The following is a 12,500-nucleotide window of genomic DNA, read 5'->3' as shown; positions in this document are numbered from 1 at the left end:
GGTAATTGGGTGTTTTTTTTCTTCTTTTTTGTATCAAAGAGGTCACCATTAAAAAAAAGCAGATGTGAGATTGCATGTATAATAATAATAATAAAAAAAATATAAAGCAGTCAGAGAGGAGTCCTCTTGATAACATTCTCAGCTTTGTGGCCGGTAAGTCCACACCTCACTGAAGGCTGTTCGTGTTGCTGGTGAAATGGCTCAGTGAGTGTTAAAGGCAGTAATGGCCTTCTGAGCCGCTGTGTGAATGTGACTTCTCTGGCCGTAATGAATGCCTGCTAACGCTTTCTTCTTTCTCCCTCTTTTTCTTCTCTCTCTCTCTCTCTCCCTCCATCACGCCTACCAAAGGAGCAGCTCAGATCGTGCCAGGTACACTCTCTTCCTCTTTGTCTATGTCTCCGTCTCTTCCTGTGTGTGGTGTCTGTCAGATAATGTGATGTTCCCTTGTGCCGTATCTGTGAGTGCCTCTGCCCTCGTTTTTTGATGTGCTTTTTGAGGACATTTCATGAGTTGGTCGAGTTCACGCTCACTCGAACACACAGTATATGAGTGCACTTCAGGTAGAAGAGCGCTTAAAGCCAAACGCACATACCACACACAGTGCTGTGAACGATGTCGAGTTTGATGTTGAATGACGGTGTTACGAACACCAGGGCCAGTTCACAATACATTATATTCCAATGAAAGCAGTGATGTAAGTTAATTTCACGACTATCAAATTTGACTTTTAATTCCAATAAATGACAGAAGTTGTGAGGGCTTTTAGCTGTTGCATCCATGATGGCTTGTGAACCAGTGAGTGATGGCTGGTGTCAGACTCTCAGTCTGCGAGCCTCTAAATGACACGTTGTGTGCTGAGGCAAAGCGTTCGGACGGAAGGTGCTGTTTAATCTCATGAACTGCAATCAAGATGAGCTCCGCCTTCGAACTGTCGCAAGGTGCTAAAAATTACAGTGGAGCAGAGCAAACACTACAGCTCTGTCTCACTCAGCTACTGCAGAAACTAAGTGAAGTTATGAAAAAAAAAGATGGGAACTAAATAAACTTATGAGAGAAGGTGGGAAACAAAAGGACTTTTGAGAAAAGATGGGAGCTAAATAGACTTATGGCAGAAGATGATGCTGAAGACGGGGCCGAGGTGACACACACAGGGGTTAAAGTGGGGGGGAACAGGGAGGAACGCAGTTCCGCCACCTCAGATAAATTAATAATAAATATATTCTTTCATACGAACAATATAGTGCGATGATATTGTTAAAATAAATGGTGTGGCGTGTACAGAGGTGACCAAGAAGCTACGAATTCTTGTCCAAAAAGTATTGCTACACCACGATACTCAAAATGTTGTCCAACGGTGAGTCATTTTCCCCCGTTACACAGACAATGGATTTTAGGGTTCCCCCAACTGCCAAATCCCACTTTAACCACTGCACACACACACACACATACCACATACGCAAACACAGACATACAGAGAGAGACACATACATATACGCATACCACAAAAACACACACACACACACACACACACCCTAGCAGCAAGAATTCTCTCATGCCAGGACCCAAAATAAGGAGCTCTCTTGACTTGAGTGGACCCAGTACGTGGGCGGGTTCTTATGTCCGGCGTCTGCTCTCCTCCCCCCCTGAGATCGGGGCTTCTCTGTGTGTCTGGGACCCTGTAGCAAAGAGTATAGAAGTAACAAGAGGCAAAACTCAATAGAATGTCCCATTGCAACAAACGCACCCATAACCGAGCTGCAGCTCCGCCATCTTGGACTGAACGCAACACAACTGTCATAGAACTTAATGATATTGGTCCAGATTAAAACGTTTCTTACAGTATAAAAAAAACATTATCTAACCTTTTCTCATACCCTGAATTCCCCAACTGTCATAAATCATGTTGAGAAATGCAAAATATGATGAGTAAGGCTGTAATTGGTAAGGGGTGGTAATTGGTGCTTTAATTTACGAAGCTGATCAGGGGCACTGATTGTAAAGTAGCCTACTGTTAAGAAAATGGATCGATGAAGTTGGTAGGCTATGTAAAATTAGCCTATTTACCTTTTCATCCAACGTATGTCCCTCGTCGTGAAATGATTGAAATATCGTTTTGCCGCTTGTTGATAGCCATGTATGCTAGTTAGTTAGCTTCTCTAGTCATTCCAGTTGACAGGCTGGCTAACGTAGCTTGAGCTAAGTGATGGCCGTCTATTTTGTTTCCAGTTTAAACATAGGCCTACTGTATTTTCAAGTAGACTTACACAAGGGCGTCAGTTTGTTTTTAGAAGTGGTGGGGACAATAACCATAAGCTTGAGTGTGTTTTGAAAAGTGCGGGGTACCCTTATGTAAGCTATTCATCCATTCAACGCTGCATTACAATATGCTCAACAGTGTTGCGCCGGTTAAGGTTTTTTAACATCCGCACCCACCCGACCCGTCAGGAGAGTCAATCTGCACCCACTCGACCCTCAATATGCACTGATTAACTACCCGAACCTGACCCGACCCGACAAAAAACAAAAACAATGAGACGTCTTTTTGCCGCAAAGTGTGTCTGAAAACGAGGTGGGCCTTCAGATGCAGCAGGTGTGTGATTTCCAAAACCATGGCGGGAGAACCGACTGCACTTTGGTTAGCTTGCATTTGCTTTGATGTTGCTTAGAATGTTAGATTCTTGCAAAAGATGTCTTCAGACAATAAAAAGTAATTTGGAAGTGAAATTGAAGAGAAGAGTTGCCCCCTGCGTTGGCCGTGATTCCCCTTTGAAAATCAGAGGTTCACAGGCTACTGTGGCCTTGGTCAGTGGCGCCGCCAGCCGTAATCCTGTAGCCTACGCACTGTGCGTATAATTCATTCATGAAATCATTCAATACAACAATAAAAATAGCTTGTGTACTGTCTTAATTGAAACATGCTTCACGCACAAATCATAGCCTAGGGCAAAGAGAATGGACATCTCAACACAAGGATAGGCCTACATTAGAAGATGATGGTTGGTGTAAACTTTGTCACACGACGTGATAAGCAGTTCTGGCGCTTAAAAACGCAACGTTCTATTCAGTCATAAATCATTCAAACGTAGGCCTAGTGCTCGTCATGAAAAGAAAACAGCAGCTTAATATTTTTCAGGTGTTTAACAGTAGGCCTAGGCGCACTGTATCAGTTATGCCGTAGGCAGTGAAATTATTAGGCATTGCATCCTGTCACTCTGGAACATCGCAGTTCGGGTTGATAAAATTCAGTTAATGCGAGTATGGGTCGTCTCAAAGTTTGGGACAACCAAACAGCAGAGTAGGCAAAGCAAATCCTACTTGTTAGGTTACCAATAGCTGTCTTTTCTCTAGGCCTAGGCCTATTGGAAATCGCGACATAAGCTCATTGGTTTCTTTTTTTCTTTTCTTTCTTGTTCGCGTGTTGGGTAGTGAAGCGATGCATTTAAATCAATGTACATCAGAGCCGATATGGCCAGCCCTGATCTGCTGCTCTGTAAGGTAGCCTATTTCTGTCCCACCCAAATTTGCTGAACTACTTGCGAAGTAGCCTATTCATCACAGACATCACATGTATCACACGAACGAGCTTTTTCTCAGCTTTTAAACGATGTTGGTGGTTAGTTGTTGTGGTAAACGGTTTGCGAGAAAAGTAGCCTAACTTTAATTTAATCATAGCCTATTTTCTGCTCCCGTCTCCCTACCCATTCATCTTGGCTTCCGAACTTTCCCTCAACACATGACAAACCATAGGCTATATCAGAATAAACAGCAGACCTTACCGAACACAAGTTTTAATTAGGCCTAAAGTTTAAAGCACTCCCCTGTACAGTTAGCCATTCCAGAGTAATCCGGTTTTAAATTTGCAGCAATGTCTATAGCCTATGCATGTCTCCAACTTTGGGGTTCACAATGTGTTTAAATTGTTCAATAGGCCTACATGATTTTATAACAGGCCAAATACAAAATAAATGTTACAAATATCGCCTAGATAGCCTATCTGTAAACATTACAATCAGAGGATATATAGGGCAGACCGACGCTCATGAGTTCTTTGTTTTATCGCTGGATTTTAGGATAGCCTACTATGGCAACCGATTGCATTCCGAGCTACAGTCAACTCTAGCAGGCATTACATGACTGGAGGGTCGGGTGGGTGCGGATGTTAAAAAACCTTAATCTCGCAACAGTCGATCCACATATCTAGGCAGGTGTGCATGCTGAGGATGTCATTGTGCGCGCCTATCGCATGGTTTAGACTCGATGATTTCAGTATGTGGGGATTTTTTCGGTCGCAATTGGTTTGCACATTTTTAGAAGTGGTCGGGACAAAATTCAAATTATAAATAGTGGTGGGGACATATCCCACCCGTCCCCCCCGTAATCTACGCGTATGGACTTACAGTCCGGAGGGAACAGTGATGGAAAGTAAACTTTCTCTTATGTTGTAGATAAAAAATCCATTGTAAAGTCTTTCTGTCAAACTTGTTGTAGATCTGCCCAGTGAATGTACATGATCTGTAGCCCATGTATTGTATGTAGCCCTACATAATATTATTGCCGTTTAATTTGAGCGGTGTGATATTCAAATATGTTTTTTCTTATACATATGACCTGACCTGTAGTGTTTAAAAGTGAACTAGTGGTTCGAAATTGAGCACAATATAGTGACCAATCTTGCTGGTTTATGTTGGCATGTTCTGATTGAAGTCAACGGCCATAGTGGCATGATCAGTCCAAAATGGCGAAAGCGCGACAGCAGCGCCAACTAGCGATTGTTGTCAAAACTGCAACAGAGTTTCGCCTCTTGTTACTTCTATACTCTTTGCCTGTAGTAGGAGGGGAGCTGCAGACCAGCAGAGCTGCCTGTCACACGTCTCCTAATGGCCTGTGCAGACTACACAATTTTTTTTGTCTTCCACCATGATCTTTTACGATTGACCATGTCAGACTAGATGATCAGAGAACCACAAATTCTTGCCGCGTCTTGGCCATAAGATTGTCCACATTACAAGATCGGCCACATTACAAGATCATGCAGCCTATCTATCGTAGCTGTCTCGTCGTGTGTCGTCACAATATTGGTGTCAACACGGGAGTCATAGGAGTGTCAGGGTAGGCAGATAGGACCCAAGCGCAAGACTCGATGCAGGCAGACTCTTCAGACAAACACGTTTATTAGCTACAAAAAAAACTACAGAATTACAAACTTACTGACAGACAGGATGAACAGAGAGACGATCCAACAAAGAACAGAAAAACAGGGGGGTAGAAATATACAGACCATTTAACAGAAAGACAGAGGACTGGATGAAACCAACAAGACAATAACAGGGAACAGGTGTTAGCAGAAACGGAGGGAAACTAACGAGACAGGAAGTGCAGACCATATAAGGCATACATGGGCAACATACGGCCCACGGGCCACATCCGGCCCATTGGCTTTCCCTGACCGGCCCGCGTAAGGTCCGTGAAAGAACAATAGTCAAGAGCCTAGCATAGAGATAATGCATGCAAATCAATATCGTTGTTTTTATTTTGAAAGTGACTGCTATTTGTACGCCCATACATTTGTGCGTGGGTGCATACGACGTAAACACCCTCACTGATGTGCTGGTGAATTGAATGTATGCTTCTGCGTCGACACAATGCAGTTGCCTTTACGTCGGCGTAAACCTTTCAAAGTTTTGTGTCTCTTATGTCTGCGTCGCTCACCACCGCAAAGGTTGTTAGAACGAACTCCTACTGCTGCTCGTTGGCGATACGAAGTGTTAATTTCAAAACGTTACTGGCAGATAGACAGTTTACAATCGGATAACCCCATAATTGTAACCAAAATATGTCTGAGTTTATTTGCAAAGCTTATGTTAGCTAACTAGTATGATGCTACTACCCACGGGTTGCTTGAAGCAGCCGGCTCAACACACAGAGCGAGTTGACCAATCACAGTTATGTGCATAAAGTTAAAGCAAAAACATAGCCTACATTTTTAAAATAGTTTTCTTTGTGCATGTTGATTAACTAATGACAGCCTACTATTGTCTGCTCCACATTTAATGATGAAATATTGCTGAGTGTTGATGAAATGGTGGCACAGGCCTATCGGTTGTACTCCTTCACATTTTCATGACCTAGCCTAATTATATAGATATTGTAGTACTTTTTTATATCAGTCTTTGAAAACTGAAAAAAATGTCAATGTCAAAAAATCATTTTCGTGAATGAGGATTAAATACTGGACATAGACTAAATATTGCTGTTTTTCCTTTGTCTCCCTCACATTTTCATCTGTTCGTACGACTAGTAAACAAAACCATATGATTTACTTAATGTTATACAAGAACAGAATAGAATTGAACAGAATTGAGTTCAGACTTGAGTTCGGTATTTTGGGTCCGGCCCTCCTTAACAGTCCCAGTTTGTCATGTGGCCCCTTGGGGAAATTAGTTGCCCACCCCTGATATAAGGGAATGGGTGGAGACAAAGACACATGACCAGACACGTAAATACAGACAACAAGACAATAACAGGGAACAGGTGTTAGCAGAAACGGAGGGAAACTAACGAGACAGGAAGTGCAGACCATATAAGGGAATGGGTGGAGACAAAGTCACATGACCAGACACGTAAATACAGAGCACATGACAGAACAATACACAGAAGGCCAGATCCTTGGGAGATTCCCCCAAAATTCTGACATGCTAGACTTTTGGTCGTGTAGTCGTACAACATCGCAGACAATAAATAGTGGGTCGTTGAATACATGGATTTCTATGGAACGTCACGAAAACATGCGTGCGCAACCAAGAGGCAGAAAGCACCCTAGAACAGCATAGATCAATGCAAAAGAGCAAAAGAATAAAATGAGTTTTTGTGCTGAAAACTGCACCAATTCGAAATCACGATGGTTAGAGAATGTTAAATATGTTCAATATCCCTAACGGAATGCATGTCAAAATGACAAAATACGATGTTATATTAATAATCCAAATGAACGTCAAACTTTGAAATATAGTCTGAAATGAGATGTTATTATCATTGAGACAACAGGGGTATACAAAAAAATCCGATTGTAGCTTACAGCAGCCGACTATTTAGGTTAAGTTTATAACGTTGTGGACGGCCACCAAGCGTCTTCTGCCTCACGGCTGCGCGCGCATCTAGTTTTGTTGGTAAACGGGAAACCCGTGTATATGTCACATTACAAGACGCTTCCTCCTTTAGTGTCGTTCCCGAATTTTCATATTTGGGCACGACACTGGAAATTTGTTGGTCACGACAAAATTGTGGCAAAATCAGGCTGAAATTGTGTAGTCTGCACAGGCCACACACACGAACACACACACACACACACACACACATATACAGAGAGAGACACATACATATACGCATACCACACAAACACAGACACATACATACAGTACACACACACACACACACACACACACACACACACACACACACATACCAACACACACACACACACACACACACACACACACACACACACACACACACACACACACACACACACACACAGTGTGTGTGTGTTGCAGGAGTGCTTCAAGGCAGGGTGTGTGTATGTTCTGTGGGAGTTCTCCAAGGCAGGGTGTGTGTGTGTTCTGTGGGAGTTCTCCAAGGCAGGGTGTGTGTGTGTGCTCTGTTCGAGCTCTGCATGGCAGGGTGTCGTAACCCTCATAGGGCAAAGAGCTGGGTCTGTAAGGTTTGGGAGGGAAATTAACCCATCCCTCAATTGAACTGTCAATTTAACCTTCAGTAAATCGTTCCATATATCCTTCATTAAATGTATCAATAAATCATGAAATATGAATGGAATTAGGCTTTGCAATAATACATTAAAAGATTTATTGACATATTTAATTATTGATGTATTTATTGGAAAGTAGATATCACACATGACACTTATAATTAAAGATAGATTGACACATACTGTGTAATTAAAAAATGTGTCATCAGAAATCCTCTTAACAGCAGAACCATCCTAATGAAAGTGGCTGCGACTTTATGAAGACATGACAGGAGAAGCCATCTGGGCCTCAAGGAGAAAAAACTACTTTTTTTTTTAATTGTCAGGGAGAATCAAGAGACCTTTCATAAGGCAACGTGTTGTGTAATACTGCTTTTGGAAATCAAGAAATCTTTCTCTCACAGTGTGCTTTGTGACCATCCTGATGAGTCGCTTTCCTGAAGGTCGGAGTGTGTGTTCCTGAAGGTCGGAGTGTGTGTTTGGGGTCACTCTCCTATCAGCGCGCCTGTGGGCGGAGCCTGGCGGCCATCAGTTGCTTTAGTGTAATTGTGGAGGACAATGGTGTGGAGTTGGCATTGACATGCTTTTAGAGGCCTTGCCTCGCACAAAAGTGTCTTGACATGGGAGAATGGAGAGACAGACCATCTCCGAGCACACGTCCCTCAAGGCTTCACCGTCCTTTTGTACCCAACATGATGGATAAGTTGGATATGAACGGCAGCGAATCCAAAGGTGACCTTTCAAAACTTCAGGACAAAAGAGAAGCAATGAATAAAAAGCTGTGTAGCCTACCTTATTCAAACTGACCCTGAGTTTACTTTTGCTACGACAGGGGTGGAAACCAAAGCCTGGGACCTTGTAATAAAAATGCTGAAAATGTATCGAAATCATCCTACATTTGATCTTAGACGCTACTCTACCAGATGTGCCATTTATAAATCACAAATGATCATAGATCATTTCCATGATCATGAAATGGTTTTCGGTCTCCACCTTGTAAACACCCCTTCATCAATATCATTAGAATGTAAATGTTTTAATGAAATCGGTTCGTTCCGAACAGAAACGGAATTATAACGTTTCCGGTTATGAGTTCCACCAATAAATTGACGTTCCCGAACCGGTTAGAACAAAAAAATACTGTTCCCGGAACGGTTAATTTCGTTCCTGTCAGCTGTTTAATGCTATAGAATTATGTCACATCTTTCTCATCCAGCTTAAACCAAATGTAATAATATTACAACCATTATTACATAATAATAATTATATTATTAATAATAATAATAATTAAATAGGCCTACAATTATTTAAAATATGTAGTTTATTGCTAAAAGAGAAAATTTCCACACAAACGTAATGACATTATTAAGACACGTGGTTATGCCACTCGGGCAACAACAAATTCCAACTGTCTGGGGGAAACGCCATCCAGTAGGACTAATGTTCGCTAGTCCATCGTGGAGTCGACAAATATAGCTATTGATATTGTGTTTGGAATGAGCGTTTTAATTAACGATGGATCGTAATTTACCTCTTATTTAAGATGTGGAGTGGAGACTTTGTAATCCACCGCTCTCTCTCCATTCAGTCAGCGAATGTCTGATGTGATGTCACACAGGAAGTGAACCTCAGCCGTCATAGTAACGTGTGCAGGAAAATAATTACTTTTTTTTTTTAGTTAATTAGGCAACGAAAACTTTGAGGAACGAAATAAAACCTGTATTAACCGGTTACCATTATTTTAAATAAGTGTTCCTGTTCCATAACATAAAAAATAATAACGTTTCCGGTTTCGTTTCTGTTCCCTGTAAAATACAAAAAGTTCCCGGTTTTTGTTTTCGTTCCTTGAACCGGTTCAAAGCTCTGATCAAAACAATATTTTTTTGGCCCGTTACCTGATTTCATGTCTGTGCTGTCAGTTCCAATAACCTATGGCCTCACTGATGTTCTATTATGTTTTCCCAGGCAACACTTAGCCTACTGGAGATGGATCTTATGTCCATGCAATTGTCCTCTGCTTGCTTTCACTTCGCCTGCTTGCAGTGCTGTGACGAATCAAAATTATTATCCAAGGTTTACTTTGGTTACTTTCCATGGGTTAACTTTGGAAGCAGGAAATAGTAACGGCTACCCCAGGTGTTTTTTTTACGTCATCATTACGTGACGTTATCATCACTCAATGCTGAAATATGAATCCATATAAATGAGCGGACAGACCTCTGTACAATAATCCTGTTTATTATTGTAGCCTACAGTAGGTTTTCAGGACGACCCAGAGTCATATAATGCTGATGTACAAAAAAATCTACGCGTGATATGTAATGTTTCTTTTAGGATATGTTTTTGGCTGGTAAAGAATAGCATAGTATAGTAGCCATTTGCCAGTCATTCTTCATTCATTCTGCACATCAGGATTCAGGCCATTATCTCTTCACAATTGTTTTTTTTTCATGACCAGTGGCCTAAACAATATCCTTTTTTTTAATGTCATTTTTATCATGTACATTATCCTTGTCATGTATTCTGGAGTAGTTTAGAGTGTACTGTTACTATGACAGCGGTAGTAACTAAAGCCTGCCTTATTCAAACTGACTCTGAGGTAGTTTAGAGTTTACTCTTCCTACGGCGGGGTAGAAACTAAATGTCTAACGGACATAAGCTCTAATAGGAAAGTGGTTCTGTCGGGCTGATGTGGATCCTCATGCTGGGGCCCTGAGGTGGGTTTATGGGGTTTAGTGTGCTGACGTCCGAAGTCGGCATGGGGTCAGTGTAATGAGCATTTGACATAAGACCCACAGAGCGGAGCCAGAGTGGTGTCATTGCGATGAGGGGAAAACGAAAGGGAACTAAAAAGAGATTTCTTGCAGAGCTAGTATTGATTTTAAACTCTTGCGTGGTGTGGTGCAGTGGCGTGGTGGTCTAGGTACCTGGACAGGTTATGGCAGGTCAACTCTGCACTTAGTCTCCACACTGACCTGATGGACGGACACTTCCTGTGATGATAGGCAGCGGGGGACGTACACACACACACACACACACACACACACGCTGGCTTTGTCTGCTGGGCACTTGCTATGTCCTGTACACACGAGAGAAGGCCTGTGGGAAGCGATGGATGGCTTCTGGGGTCCCCACCCACCCCGACTGTCTCTTTGTCTTAGCTCCTCGGTCTCCATCTCTGTCTGACTGTTTTGTTTTTCTTAAGTATATTTTTGGGACTTTTTGCCTTAATTTTGAAAGGACAGTGAACAGAGAGACAGGAAGTGAGTGGGAGGGAGTGATGGGGTAAGATCGGGAAATTACCCGGGTTGGACTCGAACCTGGGTCCCCAAAGGCACTAGGACCCAAATGTAGTACGGGCACTGCAGTTGTGCCACAGCGCCCCGTGTCTGTCTCTGTCTGTCTGTCTGTCTGTCTGTCTGTCTGTCTGTCTGTTTGTCTGTTTATTTTGTGCGTTGGTCTCTGTCTCTCTATGTGCTGTCTAGCATCCATGTTTTTGTCTGGTTCAGTGTGTTTCAGTGCACCTCTTTAGATATGATAGAAAGGATGGGAGGCACCTGTCTCTCTCATTCAACCTCTGCACTCCATCCCTGTTCTGTCTGTCTGTCTTTCTGTCTGTTTTACCCTATGCTAATCTTAACATATGATCTTAACCCAACCCTAATGGAATAGCCTGCTTATAGTAATGGATTTTTTTAGACAATTAATTGTGCAGACAAAGCACTTTATGCAGAGGTTGCTTCATCTGCAAGTTCTTTGTTTACTAACACTCTTAGAGTTGGAGCATTCTATTCTGTTGTGGAGTGATGCTGCAGTCGGGAGATAAGGTGGTCAGCGAGTCTGAAGAGGACTCTCCTTCCTTGTCCGAGCCCAAGTCTCAGTATGTCGTATGTCCTTGTGCAACTCAGAAATACAGTACTGATGCTGTCTAATAGCAGTCAGCCTCGCCACCCTACTTTCCACTGAAAAGTGAGTCACATTATCACTGAATAGAGTAGAAACTACAATAATGTGTGTTTTTCTACTTGAGGGCTGGGCCTTCAGTTGCAAGTTTGGTAATACATTTCCATTTACACATAAATATTGTGTTTCAAAAAATGTGTTTGTGATGATTTCAATTAATTCCCTCACATCCATCCATTTCCACCACAATTACGATATTAGCCCCGTACCAGTGGAATAATGGTCATAAACATAACTCAAGCGTATCCCAACCACCAAAGATGTTTTGCAAGAGTGATGTAAAAAGCTCACAAAGAGAGTGTGAGTACACTCTGCTGCTCTTAACAGTACGACCCTGAGTTACATGCCTGTTCATCCTCCGAGAAGAATGAATTGCAAATGACAAGGAAGTTATTTATGGATGTGTCATTTGGAGATGTGCTCTCTGAAATAAATTGGATGTTAACCATCCATTCAAAAAGGCTTCTTGGGTTCATGCGGCATTAAGGGTACACATAGCCTTCCGTTCGTGACGGCATGTAAGCTAGCGCGAAGAATAGCCTCAGTCCCATGCTGTGGTTGGTCCATACAGTGAGGCAGCTGACATGTGCTGATAGCTGTGGTCCAGCACTCTGGTGAATGGGCCTGCGCAGCGTGCGTGGGAGACCACACAGAGAAGTCATTTTCTTACCTGGACAGAATTAGTCTTAAAAAGCGCTTTTCTATTGACGAGAAGCTCGTGTGCGCTGGCTACGGCAGAGAAGAGAGAGAGTGAGAGAGAGAGAGAGAGAGAGAG

At 42.4% G+C, this 12,500-nt stretch overlaps 1 protein-coding gene across 1 annotated transcript in view; it reads left to right on the top strand.

Moving 5' to 3' along the window:
• Positions 1-12,500, top strand: part of cadm1b (cell adhesion molecule 1b) — a 262,909-nt gene that overhangs the window by 155,692 nt on the left and 94,717 nt on the right. The window contains exon 2 of the mRNA XM_076290360.1: positions 349-369. Coding sequence (XP_076146475.1) covers positions 349-369 — 21 coding nt within the window. The remainder of the gene's footprint in view (positions 1-348; positions 370-12,500) is intronic.

This window comes from Alosa pseudoharengus, unplaced genomic scaffold (assembly GCF_046254945.1).
Source record: "Alosa pseudoharengus isolate Yale_2024_CS ecotype anadromous, Long Island Sound unplaced genomic scaffold, YU_APseudo_1.1 YU_APseudo_1.1_scf_18, whole genome shotgun sequence".
Lineage (NCBI taxonomy): Eukaryota > Metazoa > Chordata > Actinopteri > Clupeiformes > Clupeidae > Alosa > Alosa pseudoharengus.
The sequence above is the reverse complement of the archived record's forward strand: the minus strand, read 5'-3'. Positions and strand labels throughout refer to the sequence as shown.